This window comes from Cibotium barometz, chromosome 17 (assembly GCF_041138505.1).
Source record: "Cibotium barometz isolate CiBa-2024 chromosome 17, ASM4113850v1, whole genome shotgun sequence".
Taxonomy (NCBI): Eukaryota; Viridiplantae; Streptophyta; class Polypodiopsida; order Cyatheales; family Cibotiaceae; genus Cibotium; species Cibotium barometz.
The window spans coordinates 27,128,333-27,145,252 of NC_141062.1; the positions used below are offsets into that span (position 1 = coordinate 27,128,333).

Sequence of the window (16,920 nt, forward strand, 5' to 3'; positions counted from 1 at the left end):
AGAATCATGTCACTTAGGCGGTTTAATACACATAAGACAATGAGTGTGAAAATCAAAACCTTTTATTCCAAGCTTTAATATTTACAAGTGAACCAAGCCATTTACAAGGATTGGACTGAATCCAATCTTATTTATTTACATGGTAGTTCTCTAGGGAACCTAATAAAGATCTGCGGTGGTAGCATTGAAAAAGTAGGGGGGTTTTCCCATGGTTTCAAGAACTCGATAAGTCTCTGGTAGGGGAGGTAAACCACGTCTAGAAAGACGGGTAACGGCTACTCTATCAGGGGATACAACTTGAGTCACACTATCATAAACCCATCGATTCTGCAACATACGATTCCCATCGATAGTGACATAGGTGTTACGAGAAGTGCCAATAAACCAGAACAGGCGAACCATCCGCAACATCTCGGCATATCGGATCCGCCTCAAGTCGTTGGTGAGATTGCCGACGTGCTCAGCTCGAATGATGAAATAGGTAGATCGACGATGCCAATGCTCAGCTCTGTTCCATCCCCTTTCGATGCGAGTGTAATGAGGAAGGGTTAGCTTGTCTACAATGTGCATCATAGTGTCACGGAACTCAAATTCGGAAGAGCGACAAGCAGTCATGAACATGCATTGGAATACGAGGAAGCGAGAATAGGGATCCATCTCGTCCTCCTGCGTCCAGCCGTAACTAGATTAGTTTAACAAGAATTCCTAGAGCAACAAGAGAATACAATATGAAATCTCCCAAGTCTAAACCTGCTCTGATACCACGTGTAAGGACCCCTACCCGTAGGGCGGGGGAATCCTTTTGATAGGCGGTTAAGTCTCGTGTTATTTTCCGATTGACGACACCTCGATCTCGTAGAAATACGAGGTTGCGAGCAAACGGAGGGACCTAACTCTATCTCGCAGGGGAAGCATAGTCATCCTAAAGGAAATTCTAATCCCCAGCACGGGATGTGCGTGGAGATGGAACAAGACCCACACTTGGTTCAAGGAAGCCAACGCCTTTTTCCCCCCGTATTTCATGAGGCACGACCGCTGGCTCGGTCCCCTAAAACAAGTCTGAGAAAAGAGAGAATTCTAGTGGTTCAAACGGATTCGAAAACGTAGTCCGTTTGGGGTAGGAAAAGCTTGTTGGGCTTATGGGTAGGAAAGACCTCTTAGCCTAAGTTTAAGTCGCCGCATATGGGGGGGGGGGGGAATTGAGAGGTGTCCTTAACTTGGAGAGCTCTTGAGAAGAGTGTACGCCTAGGGAGGCCTAGGGAAGAGTAAGGCAAGGGTTGGAGGACAAGCACACTTTAAGTCTATTCACATGGGGGGGGCGGGGGGAGAAGAGTGTAGGACATGTCCTAGAGCTTGAGGGAGGGCTTGCGCCTAGGGCCTTGCTGGGGGCTTGCTCGGAGAAGGGGGCTGGGAGGGTCCTTTTATAGGTGCTGGAGGGTGGACGTCCGGGTGCGGGAAGGCGACACCTGGGTGGTGTAGGTGTCCGGGAGAGAGTGTGGGCGCGAGACACCTGGGGGTGGAGGTGTCTCGAAGAGAGAGAAAGTGTGACACATGGGGGTGGAGGTGTCCCCAAGAGAGAGAGCGCGACACCTGTGGATAGAGGGTTCTGGGAGGAGGGGGTACGTGTAGGGGTGTGCTGGAGGGTGCGTCTAGGTCGTGTACACACTTGGGTGTCTCGGGTGGATTGTCGGTTGTTTCACGAGCGGCGCCCGTGGTGGTGGGGCCCACGCCGGCCGCCCGCCGTCGTCTCGAGGGGAGTCAAAAAAAATTTTTGACGAAAATGTCCGGCCTTGCCCCGTAACCATGGGGGCGTGTTCCGTTCGTTGATTAGACGCCTGGATAGTTACTATTTTAGGTCGGAAGTTCACAGATTTAAGGCTTAAAAGCTTAATTAAACCCATTCCGGGTACCCGTTTTTAGTTCAGAAAAAACTATTTTAAGCGTAAAATTACGCGTAGATTCCAAATTTGGATTCAAAATTACAAATTTCTAAGCAAAAATGGCTCATTTTCCAAAAATAGAAGTTTTCTGATCGTAAAAATGACAAACTAAGTTATATTTTTCAACTCTGAAGCAAGTACATTGTTATTTACAATGGGTATGTTATATTTTTCAACTCTGAAGCAAGTACATTGTTATTTACAATGGGTATGTTATATTTTTCAACTCTGAAGCAAGTACATTGTTATTTACAATGGGTATGTTACAGTCAAGGATAAGTCTAGGCTCATGGCTCCTAGTTTCTCATGTCCCTAGAGTACACACAGGATCAGGTCATTGATTCACATCACACACTTGAATAACACACAACAACACAACAGATAACTTTGGACTTTAGAAAGTGTAATCATGTGACAATAATTAGCTTCCTCTATGAAAAGCTCTTTCTCCTTGATGATGTTGGGATCTACGTTTTTGTAATAGCAATTCTTTCATTGTGGTCATTTTTCTCACAATGTTTGCACAGCTTCTTTGAGTAATAGTCCTTTTCTGTATGATTGTTCCTATTACAAAGGGAACATTTCATACCTTTGAAATTCTTTGCGAAGGAGCTGTCCCCCGTGCTTCTTTGTTGTTTATCTTCTTATCCTCCTCCTCGAAGGAGGTTATAACCCCTGACTGGGCAGGTTCTTCAAGGTGGTGATAAGGTTTCCGTAAAGCTCATTTGGCATAGACTTGATCATCACGGCTACGACCACATCTTCCTCAACTTTGGCTTTGAGTGTAGCAAGCTAGTTCATCAGGGACTTCATCTTGTTCAGCTTAGCGTCAAAGTTCTCGTGTGACTACATCATCAGGCTGTAGAACTCTATCTGTAAAGATACCTTAGAGTTCTTTCCCTGTGCTCGAAAGAGCTTATTTAGCATCTCATAAGATTCTTTTGAAGTCAGGAGATCAACAACATGGTGTATGAAATTCTCGGACAGGCCTAGGGCTATGAGGCCAGAGGCTTTTTGATCTCGGGGTTTCCAAGCTCTCTGTGCTTCACTTTCTGCTTCAGGCATCTTTTCCTCCCCCTCAATGAAAGAGCAGAGGCCCTCTCTCATTAGACTAAACTTTAGTTTGGTCTGCCCGGTATGGAAGCTTTCCCCATTAAATTTTTCAATAAACATGTGGGATGCCATGATTTTCTATGAATTTGGGAAGATCTTAACAATGGAGACTATCCAATGCCAGTGTCTAGTCCCTTACAGATAATGCCCCAAGAAATTAGGATTTTTGGAAATTAGGGTTTCCAAAAATTCAGATTTTGGTTCAAGGGGGTTTTCAAAATTAATGACGCTGTTAGCAACCCTTTAATGCTACCTTCAATTTTGAAAAATGATGGGGGATTTGAGATTAATGTTCTGATTAAGCTGGATTTCGCAAAAAATAAAAAAGCCCCAAAATCTCTCTGATGACTGCACTTCAATTTTTGAACAGGAGAAGGATTTTTTTAAAAACCCCAAATCGATTTTTGTACCTAAATTTTTTTTACAATATTTTTGAGTGCCGAGCTGGTACAAATGCGTGCAAGAGGCGCACAATGGGTAGTGGTGGGCAGTTGTGCAGAGATGACGGCAATTGGTTGGTGTGGTTGCTTTTAATAAGGTTATTATAACCTTATATAAGAAATGGGTTAAAAACCAAAGTTAGCCAAGTTAGGCAACTGGCGTGCATGTAAGCCACGGGCGGAGCAGCATAGGCGGCTTAGCAATCCTTCATACCAACGCAACAGAGAAGGTGCAAGCTTGCCAACGTGTGGACATGTGAGAGCAGAGTGACAACGTGTCAATTGGTGGGAGCAGAGCGAGATAGCGGAAAAGAAGCCAAGTAGAACAATAAGTCGAATAGATGCCGAAAGCAGAAGTGATTAGCAAAGCCCTGATACCATATGAAGGAGTTAGGTTTCTGCATTTAGGGAGGCTTGAAGAGATAGGCAGCCAACACAGGGAGAGAGTTAGAGAGATAAGACAATACTCAATGGAGAGAGTGTACAGCATGACTCAATGATGTGATAGTTTCTTGATTAAATCAATGAAGTCCATGTACCTTTTATAAGTACAAAGGTTGCCTTTGTTGTGATACTCACAGTAAAGCTTCATGCAATCACAAGGGTAGTTGTACCGAGGTGAAAGGCGATAAACTAGATACGCCAAGTTAGTGAACGTTGCATCCGAGGTGACCGAGCGTGACTGGCCAGCACGCGAGGTCAGAAGCCCGAGCACGAACGTGGGTTCCGACTTGCCGTAACTCTGCATCCTCCCGTGTGCTGGCCAGTCACGCTTGGTCGCCTTGGATGCAATGTTCACTAACTTGCCATATCTAGTTTATCGCCTTTCACCTTGGTACAATTACCCTTGTGATTGTGTGAAGTTTTTTTGTGAGTATCACATTTGTGACATCACTGTTATGTCACATTTGTGACATCACTATTATGTCAAACTCACACAAATATCTAGATATTATTTGATACCCCTCTAAGAGGTGGTTCACACACACACCACTGCCTCACTGAGAGTGGGTTCATAGGTAAGATCTTGATTCCCAACAGTAATCTACCAAACATAGTAGGCCTTTCCAGGATCTAGAAGGCAATGCCACTGAGTCTCCTCGGGGGCGCTACAATGGGTTGCACCAGGAGGTTCTGCCCGCGATGTCGAGTGAGGTACCAGCCGCGAGGCTGCGGTGTGCCAAACGCCAAAGGAAGAGAGTAGCCTTCCAAGGGCGAAAGCTGTCCCAGATCCTGTGCCAGTAGTCTGCAAGGAATCACGAAGTATGGGATGCCCGGGTCCTCTAGATGGCAGGTCATGTCCCACTAGTGCCACTCGGATCCCACTGGAGATGGATCAAAGGGCTCTACCAAAGCCAAAGGCACTAGGTCAGGTCATCGGCTATGGTTGATATGCCAGTGGGGTCGTGGAAGTCCGCAATCCTCACGTGCTAGGGGAGTGAAGGCTAATCCTCCTCTTTGAGGTTTGCTCTTGGAAAAAGTCATCCTTGATCCCCTTACCACAAAGGCAGTGCTTTTGGGGGGGTTGGTAATCTTCCTAGATCACCAGAAGAAGGAAGCGACCCAAATAAAATTGGGAGATGGATCGTGATTCTTGCACTTGGGGGGGGGGGGGGGATGATGGCAGAGTCTATGTCGAGGCTTGAGGTGGGTCCCTCCTTTGAGGCAGGCAAGCCTCTCCTCCTGTATCGGAGGAGGGAGGGTGCAGAAAGAGAGCCAAGAATCCAGTGTGGGCAGGACCTGAACTGATGTGACACGAGCGAGGTGGGGCCAGGCACCAAGAGGGGTGGCGTGAGGGGAGATAGAGTGCGTTCCACATAAGAGTCTGCCGAAGGCACTCCTCATCGCACCCAAGAGGTGTTGGGTATTTCGGAGACTCAGTGTGTGTACCTGCTTGTGTGTGTGTGTGTGAACGCTCACATATGTGAGTAATTACATGTGAACCACCTCTTATAGCCACTATTGTGTGTGTGTAAGCAGTGATGTCATTGGTTTAGCCAAGTGTCACTGCCCCATGAGTAGAATGTTGAGAAAGATAAGGCATTCAGCCTATAAAAGCATGTACTTGCTGTAAGCTTTAACATATCAATCAACAGAGTATTGAGTCGTGCAACACATTCTCTCTTTTGCTTTAATCTCTCTCTCTTCTCTCCTCTCTCTATCACTCTGCACACACAATAGTCGTGATGGACATTTTTCATCCTCCTTAGCTTAGGCCTGTATAACCCTAACCCTAAGGCTCACAAATGGTATTGGAGCCACGTGTTTCACCGCTGCCCACCTACACATAGATTCACACCATCTGGGCCACCACCTGTTTCTGTTCAAGCTACTGTCAACAACAACCTGTTAGGCGTGTGCAGTTCTGGCCGTACACACTTGCAGCACAACAGCACTGCGCCAACGTCAAGCAGCTTATGTGTGCACAGCAGCGCCGTACCTGTTTTATATGCCATTGGCTAAGCCTGTGTGCCGCCCTATCAGCAGCACCATGACTTGCTGTCTCTGCAAGTGCAGCCGAGTTCTTGGCTACCACCCCCAACTGTGTACCCATCGTGTACATGTACCCGTGTTTGTGTACCCGCTTGTGTCTGTGTGTGAACAGCCCTTCCACAGTGGGTATGGTCATGTTGATTTGTATGGCATTGTGTGATCCTTAATTATATGCAGCTTAGGCATAAGCACAGTTGGCCATTCATCTTGCAAAATTGCTATTTGTTGCTAACGGAATGCATGCCTAACAAAAGCTGATGATGTGATCAGGTGCTGACCTTGCCTTTACAGAATCACATGTTTGACTTTTGTTTTGTTTGGTCTGGATTACATGTAGGGCTTAGCGGAACACAAAGACAACCTCGGGGCTCCCTTGTGTCCCTGCAGGTACATCTCTACTGTTAGGAATAAATTTGATTGTGGGTTGACAATAGAATACTTGTGTGAACCAAGGATTTACCAAAGCATTTTTTTGGTGTGTTGTAGGCACTATGATGATAAAGTGGCTGAGGTTGAACAAGGGTTTTGGAACTGTCCATGTGTTCCAATGCGTGAAAGGTAAACCTTGCTCAACATGAGAGAATAGAGAAGATTTTGTGTTGTCCTACATATTAGTAGTTGTGGTTGACCTAACATGTAAAACTTAATGTGAAGGCCATCTGTCACGTGCACAAGGTAGTGCCATGGCTGATCCCAAATCTAATCCCAGCATTTAGCCCTAATCCAGGCAACAATATTAGGTGCATACACGCATCATCATCAAGTTAGCATCTTGTTGGCAGCAGATTTCAGCATACATTTGCCAATCGGCAGCAATAGATGTGAGTGAGCAGCAGTAGCCAGGGTCGACAGCATTTATCAGTATTTATGGTGAAGAGTTTGGCATTTTATGTCACACATTTCATGTCAAAGGACACAGAAGCTGGCTGACAGCCCTTGGAACTGGCCGACCAGCATCCATGCATCGTATACAAGGAAGTAGTGCATTAGCTCATAAATCATCTTTCTCCCTTTTGGAGGTTGGTCATAAGTAGTTAGTAGCCCTTTTGGGAAGGCCTATGGCCAAGCATACATGTAACCTTTTCGATGTACATAATACATATACTGAAAACCAGTCTCTTCTCTCATGCATTTTGCATTAAGGTTCCTATAGAGTGCTTAAGGGCTGTGATTAAGGCATGAAGGCTTCCGCTATGTCACATTGGTATCAGAGCATCAGGTGCAGCCGCATTACCAAGCACTGCAGGTCCCAGAGCTTCACATCAGAATATGTAGAGTTCCCATACCCCGACTAGTAGTCATGCCTTGACTAGTAGCCACACGAACCCTACCTTCATCGTGCGAGGACCAACCTCCACCCCAATGGCATTATACTTGCACCTCAAGGGCATTGTCGTAGTTCTCAAGGGCATTGTCATAAAGGGTGTATAGGTCCAAGCAAGGTAAACGCAAGCAATTAAGAAGCATCAGGAAGGCCAAGCATGCATTAGGTGAATCCTCAGCATTTAGCCCATGGAAGTTAGGTCCTCAAAGAAGTACCTTAGTGGTGGCTGAAAAGATGCAGGGGAGAAGAGAGCTTGAGCCCTTGCAAGTGCACACTCACACAAACCCTAGAAGAGAACACACAAGGTGAGGCTGAAAATTCTTCTTCTTCTCCTTTACTACATTAAGTAATGCAGAATCTGGTTGGATCGATTCTAGAGGTAGAGGCTTCAAAACTAGCTCTTTTTATGAAAACTAATAGTGACAAGATACTCAGCAATCTTATCATGCCATGCTCGTGGAGCTTACTTCAGCCCATACAAGGCCTTACGAAGCTTACACACATACTCTGGGTGACCTGTATCCTCAAAACCTAGTGGCTGATCCATATACACGTCTTCTTGCAAGTCACCATGCAAGAACACAATTTTTACATCCATCTGATGTGAAAACAAGCCTTTAGCTGCAACCACCGCCAATCATAACTCTCACAAGACTCTTCCAGATCTTTGTAACTTTGCATTCATGGCTTCCATAGCCTTCTTCACACCAGGTGTCCTCATTGCTGGAATCCCAAGCTCCTCATCAATGCTTATCTTTGAGCCACTAGAATCTCCATCAACAAGAGAATGCCTTGTAGAAATGTCAGGCATACCAAGGGGCTCAACCATTTCTCTTTGCCTTTATGTGATGTACCAACTACATTTTCAGGACTGATATTATGGCGTAGCTTGCCAACCTGCACTTATCTTTGAAGTCTTCTACATAACAGTCATCAGGGTTAAACCGAACCTGCAAACCCTGCTCAATCATCTGGCCAACAGAAACGAGATTCTTTGTAATGTTCGGAACATAAAGTATGAAACCGGCCTCTGGTAGAAACCAAAGTGTGGTAGACTAGCAGTCACCCAATCCAATTGTAGTCCAGACAATAAGCAAATAAACAGGAGCTAGAGTGCTCCAAAACAAAAAGGAGAAAAACACTTGTTGGTCCCAAAGCTTGGCGCCCCTTTCGGTACTTCTTTATTCAATTTCAATGGAAAGATTTAGATGATTACAATATGGCCATTCATGGCTTGTATGTCTGCAAGTCCAATCTGCCAATCCTCAGTACCTCTTAGTATAGAAGTTACACAGCCTTGTGTCCCAAGAACACCACACTGCTATCACCTCTAATCTGCTAAGTATGTACATCCATGAGGCTTTGAATAAGCATCTGACTGAACCATGCACATACACAAACTTGTCCTGTTTCCACCCTCTGAACTACCAAACCCTTCCTCTCACAAAGGGCTAGAGAGAACCACTCTAGAGCAGTCTTGAGCCAGTGAAAAGAGAGACTTCAAAAGACATCACCTGCAGTCCCACTTGCTCACAAAGAAAGAGAAATTTACAGTCTTGATGTCGGTTTCCACAATGAAGAGAAGACTCGAGGAAAAGCCCCGAATTGTCTTGTCCTCTTGTCTTGCAGCCGGAAGAGGGAGAAAACTTGTGAGAGAACCTTCTGTCCAGCCTTGTGTTCCCTTCTCACAACTCACATTTCCCAACTGACAACCATCTTCTTGCCAAAAGCAAAGGAGAGAGAAAGAGGTGAACCTGTAGGCACCTGTACCTTCTGCAAATCAGCAACCAACTAGCTCTTCAAGAACTAAAGAGAGAGAGAGAAAAGAGCCTTGAATCTCTGTTCTGTAGCACAGCCAGCAATCAGCCTTTGACTTTTACCCCATGAAACCAGTCCTGAATTCTGCGCTGCCTACCTACAGTCCCTCCAGAAGGCAAGCAAGAAAGAAGGGCAGCCCTGCAGCCCCTGAAGGAAACACAGCCCTGCCGCACCTGCCTGTATGCGCCTCCTTTTTCAGAAAGATCTCCACGCTGCCTGCAAATAGTGGCGCCTGTCCCCTTTCTCTCCAAAAACCAGAAAAGAAAGAGGCGCAGCCTGCAGCCTGAATAAGCGCTTTTCTCTTTTAGAAACTCCACGCTTCAGCCAGCCTTCTCTTTCCAAAAGCAAGAGAGAGAGAGAGAGAGAGGGAGGCATGTACTCTAAAAGTGGAGTAGCCCCCTCTCCCATAAAAATCCTAAGGCCCTAAGGCGCTTCATAAGTTTATTAAAACTTATGCCTAGGGGCCACCCAAGGTTATAAAAATTAAAATATTAAATCCCTTGGTTCCCCTTCACACTTGGGGATGTCCACACATTAACCTTTTGTCCGGGCATCCAAGTATGAACAATTAAATGTTTATCCTGCTCACCGACCACCATGCCCACACTTGTGCTGTACCAATTTCACAGGGTTATGACAAAGTACATCTGCAAGGTACTTCACCTTACCATCCTGCATAGACAATGGCACATCTCCAATATGGGCAATCGGATGAGCAGTGTCATCCCCCGTTTCAACAAAATCAGGTCTTTCAAGACTCTTCATTTCCTTTTCTTGAACCACTCACCATGACTTGTCATGTGGTTCGAAGTACCTAAATCAACATAGCGTACATCATCCTTGGTGTATGGGACTATTGAAGGTAATGCATGCAACTCCACCATCACTCCGAAGGGGATTTGTTGGATATTTTGGAGTTAGTCTAGAGTCTAGCGTAGTGTCTTTTGTGGTGTGAACACCCCTTATTTAGGTCTAGGTCAAAAGATAAGGCCTTGGTGCCTATAAAAGCATGTACTTGGGTCCTTCATTCTCGCATGTAGGAGTACCATTCAAGTTGTGCAATCTCTCTCATACTTGTGCTGTATTGCTTCTCTCTCTCTCTCTCTCTCTCTCTCTCTCTCTCACACACACACACACACACACACACACACACACACACTACACTATGATGATGATATTCCATCCTCCATAGCTCCTTGTGTGATCCTGTGGATGCCAACAATATCTACAGTAATTTTGGTGTAATCCTAAGAATCCAAGCTCAATTATACAATAAAATATGTACAATGGTGTAAATCCTGAGAATCCAAGCTTAATTATACACTAAAAATGCGTACAATGCTGTTTGGGAAATACGAAGTGATTAACAGAGATGTGCCCAAGTTAATGTACATCGCTGATGCTCCTCAACTACTGGCTATCTCTTGCCAATTCTTGCCCAAAGATATATGCTTGGTCCTTGCTTTGGCTGCTCGAAATCTGTGTAAGGCTGAATACTTGGTGGGGACGGGCCACATCTAAAGTTATGGTCCCAATTAGGAGTCAAACAAGGCTGTACATCGGCATACCAAAACAACTCCCCCTCCCCAAAAGCAGATGTCCCGAGGCGGACATAACCCAATGTCCACTGCCGAGACCTTATCCCCTTTGTACAAAGGGAGTAACCAACCATGTGTCCACTCTAGCTTGCTCCACAAAGCACCTACGTGCCACCTACACTGGACAACTCACCACCTCATTTCCTCTCTCTAGAGATTGGCGCCTCCTTCATGAGGACTGTTGGGCTGCATTTTTTGCACTTTTCTCCTTCCCAACTCCATTTCCAAGCTTGCTAAGGTGTTTCTCAAGCTTCCAAGAGTGTTTTCGGATGCTAATCACTCTCCTACACACTCCCAATGACTGAAATTCAGCAAAACAGCTCTCTTTATTGCTGTAATTTCTGGTCTTTTTGCTGAAAACCTTAATTTCAGCCCTCCTTTCTCAAGTTGAACCATAGGGTAAGCTTTCCCAAGGTTCCCTTCATCCTCTTGAAACTTCTGTCGGGAAGAAATGCGACAAATCGAAGATCTCAACACTCCAAGGACTTCCATCGCGAAGACTTCCGCTGTCATCGACTCTACTTGCTATTGGTAAGCTTTTATGCTTAAATATGGAAGCAAGTAGCAGGAGGGAGGAACCGGATTACAAGATCACATACCCTGTGTAGTGTTCTCTTGTCCTACGTGCTCTCTTGGTTGCAGATTGTTGCATGTGTTGGTGGAACAATAGAGAGCAGATGGTAGGGAACATGGGCACTTGAGAGGGTAGATCGACAACCACTTGTTTGCAATACTGTATTCATATGCATTGGTATCGAAATCTGGTCAGAAATGCCCATGACACTATGTACTTGATTCTCCCAAGAGATCAATATACTTTATTTGAGGGAGGGAATGGCATTCATCGCCTTTGTCCAAACAGGACAAACACAGCATGATCGCCAACTGTGTTGGGGTTCAACAACATAGAAGAAAGTATAAACAGACACAATTGCTCAATAAAAGACATGTTGATTAGGCCAAAGCAGAAAACTTAGACATAGCAGAAAAGCGATGCATAGACAGAGGGTTGATAGAGTAAGGTTACACAAGAGATAAGAAAAGAACTCAAAATTCTGCTTGATTCACAAGAGGCAGGGACAATGAAATGCATGCCTTCAATGCTTTACAGGATGAGCAAACTTATGTGGTGCATAATAGGGAACATGAATATGTGGGACAGCCGTCCCGTGGCAAAGAGAAGATGCACGAAGAAGAGTCCATAGTCTTGAGGGCTGAACTTACTCGTTATGTAGGCTCTTCTCCATGCACAACAAGAAGAATTGAATCTCTACCGCCACGAGGATCCATTGGTACATGACCGTTTGAAGGCCAAGAAAGCTGAATCTTATATGGATCATGCAATGGCAATGATTGCTCAAGAGTTGCACATGCAACCGAGGGATGCAGCACGTGCATACATGGCTCGTACCGAGGATGCCTATGCAGAAAAGGCAACCATCCCACATGTCTTGGAATCCCCACAAGTGCCCAAACAAGAACTTATATCTAAGAGGATGAATCTCCATGCTATGGGAGAGGAACAATCAGTGACTTCACGCCATGCAGGAATACCTAATGTAGCCCGTGAAGGATACAATGCTTATGGCAGTGGTCAAAATGTATGTCAAATGCCATTGCCGGCTGAAAATGTGCATGCACAATACATGCAACATGGGCTGCAATTTTTTGTTGGTGCAGGTATTCCGCGTATCTCTCATGCCACTCATGCCTTCAAGTGTGCTCGTGAGGGAGAAGCTATGGCTGAAAATGTATCAATGCATGTTGAGGGGCCAGCCATGCCTCATGCTTACAGGGCACATGTATCTATGTCTTATGCATCACTAAAATGATGCCAGTCATAGGGGTTGTCCCAATGGACAAACGTGGGGGAAAACATGTTAAAATGTAGGCAGATATCAAAGTCTCGTGACTTCAAAGCCGGAGACAAATCTGTGAAGTTTGACACATATCATGGGGAATATGATGCATCAAAGGCACTTTCTTTTATTGCCTAATTTGATATTACTTTCAGTGATGAGGATTTCACTCAGAGCTTTCACTCAGAAATCCATGATCCGGCATGTAAGCATGTTCATGAAAGGCACTGCTGCCCATTGGTGGCTCACAGAGAAGCTCTCACCGAATCCTGTTAGATCATGGGAAGAATTCAAGGAGAGGTTCTATGCTCAATTCTTGCCTTCCAATGCATTGAATGAGATAACAATGAAGTGGGATTGGGTGAAGCAAAATGAGGGGGAATCGGTAAATGCATATGTACAAAAGTTTTGGAAAGTGCTTTTGGAGGTGTCTCCATTTATGCATGTCACCGAGGCGGAAAGGAAGCGAAGGTTTCAATCGGGATTGCAACCCGTGTACAAAGCAGGACTACAAATGTATCCTGGTCATACCTTACACCAACGAATCGCAGCCGCCACAGCCACCGCCACCGCCACCGCCACCGCCACCGAGCAATTGGAACTCAAATTGAGTTGATCCAATAAGGCTAAACCCTCATTTCAAGGCAAAGAGAGGGTTGTCCAAAACCTGCAAAATAATGGACAGCCACCTAAAAAGAACCAAAACCAAGATAAAAATGGTCCAAGGGCTGAAAATAACACTACCAAGAAGCGTCCCTTCAAACTGAGAGACTATGGTCTCACTCCGGAGCAGAGAAAGCAATATATGAGCGAGGGGAAATGCTTTACTTGTGGTAGCACTGAGCATATTGCAAAGACATGCCCAAACAAGAAGAAGCATGATAATGCAAATGCATCAAAGCCTAATGTGCATATGGTTCCGGATGTGTAGGGCAACACTTCACATGATAGCAAAGATAGGGTTGTATGTAAAGCTTGGGGACAGCTCAAGGATCAGCCCGCTTTGTTCATGTTTGATGATTGTGCATCTGAAAATTTCATATCCACACAGATGGCAGCTACTTTGGGTATTGAAGTGGAGGACATGGGTCCTCAAATTGAAGCAAGGGTTGCCTTTGTTAGTAGAGAAGTGCAGGTCATGCCTATTTTTGGCAAGTTGCGCATACACATTCAAGGCTATGTTGATCATGAGGATTTTCTTGTGGCGCCTTTGAATGGCTGTGATGTATTGCTTGGAAAGCCTTGGCATACACGTATTGATCCGTGCAAGGCTTACAAGACCAACAAGATCACCTTCATGCATAAAGGCCGAGAGCATGTAATTGATGCTGGTGAAGAGGGTGATACCCTTCCCCTTGTATCTCATGTACAAATTAAGAAAGTAATGAAAAAGAGTGTTTTAGCGTACTTGATTTTTGTACGAGATCATGTTGAGGAAAATAATGTACATGTAAACACTCTTAGTAATGATAGGTTGAAATTTTTGCAAGAGCACAATGATTGTTTTGCTGATGAGTTATGAAATGAGTTGCCACCTGTACGACCCAAAGATCATCGCATTGATCGTGTGCTGGGTAGCTCACCACCTAATAGGCCAGCCTATCGTGTAAGTGCATCCAAAAAGAGGAGATCATGAAGTAGGTGAAGAAGTTTCTTGAGAAGGGTTTGGTTTAGCCAAGCTCTTTCCCATATTGTTCACCCGTCCTCTTGGTTCAAAAGAAGGATGGATCCTTTCGTATGTGTGTGGATTATAGAGCTTTGAATAAGCTTACCATCAAGAATCAGCTTTCGATTCCACGCATGGACGACATCCTTGACAAGTTGGATGGATCGGCATGCTCTAGCCGAATTGATCTCAAGAGTGGATATCATCAAGCGCATGTAGTGCCTGAGGATGTACACAAAACTGCTTTCAGGACAGCATTTGGGCTTTATGAGTATCTTGTTATGCCTTTGGTCTTACAAATGCCCCGGCTACATTCAATAGAATGATGGATCGCATATTCCGTGGGTACAGGAAATTTACAGGTGTCTTCTTTGATGACATCCTAGTCTTCTCGAAGACCGAAGAAGAGCATAAAGCTCATTTGGCCATTGTTTTTGAAGAACTCCGTAAGCATCAACTCTTCATAAATGCAAAGAAGAGTGAGTTCTTCTTGTCAGAGATACATTATCTTGGGCATATTGTGTCCAAAGATGGAGTGCGGATGGATGCTGCAAAGATTGATGCAATTCGGAATTGGCCCGAATTGAGTTCGGTGCATGAGATCCGTAGTTTTCTTGGATTATGCTCGTACTACCACAGGTTCATTCGGCACTTTGCATGGATTGGTTCTCCTTTGCATGATTTGACAAAGAAGAAGGCCGTGTTCAAATGGACTAATGTAGAGAGGGATGTATTCCTCAAATTGAAAGATGGAACTACTGATGGTCTAGTGTTGATCATTCCGGATTTACAAAAGCCTTTTAGTATGGAATGTGATGCATCTGGAGATTGCATAGGAGCTGTCCTTAATCAAGAGGGACATGCCGTGGCTTATGAGAGCCGTAGATTGCATGATGCAGAGCTATCTCTTGGCATTTATGAGAAAGAGCTCTTGGCTGTAATTCATGCACTTATTATATAGAAACATTACCTTCTTGGGGTTGATTTCACTGTGAAGACAGATCACCAGAGTTTGAGGTATTTTCTTACCCAAACTAAGTTGTCAGAGAAGCATATGAGGATGGTCAATTTCCTCTCTATGTTTCATTTTCAGATCTTGCATATCCCAGGAAAGAAGAATGTAGTGGCCGATGCATTGTCACGAAAGCCGTATGTAGTAGCTATCTCAGTTGCCTCTCATGGGGACTTGTCTACTATGCGTGATTTGTATCATACGGATGCTGATTTTGCCACTTTTTGGACTGATTTGATGGCTGGTCATGCACATGCCTTATATGTGATCAAAGAGGGTTATCTCATGAAAGATAATTGCCTATGTGTGGTGTCTGACATGAGGCAAAAGGTTTTGGATGAGTGCCATGCTCCTCCATATGCTGGTCATAGAGGCATAATGCCTACTACGCACATGATTGAGCGGTATTTCTTTTGACCAGGTATGTGGAAGGACATAGAGGCACATGTACGTGCATGTATCACTTGTCAAAAGGTGAAATTTGATAGGCAAAAGGCACGAGGTTTGCTTCAGCCATTGCCTATCCCACGCAGCCATGGGAAAGTATTACAATGGATTTCATTATGGACTTGGCACGCACCCAACAGGGTAATGATGCCATGTATGTACATTGGACTGGTGTCCATGGCAGTTGTATATGCCGGGGATTGATGCCACTCATGTGATACTGTGGACTTGGCTTTCCATTGGGACTTGTGCCTCCGTGTACATGCTCGGAAATGCTTGGTGGATTGGTGTTCCATTGGGTCTGGTACCTCGTGTACTTGCCTGGAGCACGTCTATTTTGGTATAGTCTCATGAACGGGGATTGTCCATACCAATGCTGCATTGCATAGCATCTTTATGTGCTTGCTTGCAATTGAAATTGCATGGTGTTTTCATGCTTGCTGGACCAATGTGTAGTTCCGGGTAAGGGGACGCCCGCCCGTGAACCGTGCGTGTGAAACTGTCTTCTGACATGGTTATGTGGCATGTGACATGTGGTAAGTATTGGTCATAAACCTGGCCTTAGGAGTTAGCACTAATTTATAAGTGAGTGTGTACACACTTCATTAAGTTTTGGGCGCCCAATTGACAAGTTCAACTGGATCCCTCAGCAAACGGCTGTGTGGTATCTTGGATGCTCAAGTGGGCATTGATATTCAGTAGAGCAGTAGATAGGCCCGCTCCCCCTGAGAATTCAGAGGAAGCTTTTATATTAGAGCTCTACCTGATTATCGATTTGCAAGGTGAGCGATGGTAGCCAACCAGGTTCTTTTGGCTACCATGTGATACATCACTTCAGGCTAGGCCTTCCATTGTTCTTGCATTGGACATGTCACATGCGGAAGCTCTAGGAGTCTTCTTTTAGCCGCAGAAGATGGACAGGAGAGACAGATAGCTGAGTTTTCAGTATATTCTATATAGTACAAAAAGGTGTACATTCTTGGCAAGCCCTAGGTTGCCCTAGAAAAGGTAGAAATCACCTAGTCTAACCCTATTCTAGTGATCCAATCCCTACAAGACTAAATGAATACAATGAGCCAAGCCTTTTACTATTTATAGGTCCTTGAAGCACTTGTGGATTGGCCGACTTGCTGTCGGCCAGGTCCTACTTCTGACCCTGGATGACTGTCATCATCCCCTTGTCTCCTCATGGACTCCCCAACTTGTCATC

At 45.0% G+C, this 16,920-nt stretch overlaps 1 protein-coding gene across 1 annotated transcript in view; it reads left to right on the forward strand.

The window, feature by feature from the left end:
* Nucleotides 1-16,920, forward strand: part of LOC147629840 (ferredoxin-thioredoxin reductase catalytic chain, chloroplastic-like) — a 56,218-nt gene that overhangs the window by 28,940 nt on the left and 10,358 nt on the right. The window contains exons 3-4 of the mRNA XM_086811369.1: nucleotides 6,324-6,373; nucleotides 6,473-6,544. Coding sequence (XP_086667495.1) covers nucleotides 6,324-6,373; nucleotides 6,473-6,544 — 122 coding nt within the window. The remainder of the gene's footprint in view (nucleotides 1-6,323; nucleotides 6,374-6,472; nucleotides 6,545-16,920) is intronic.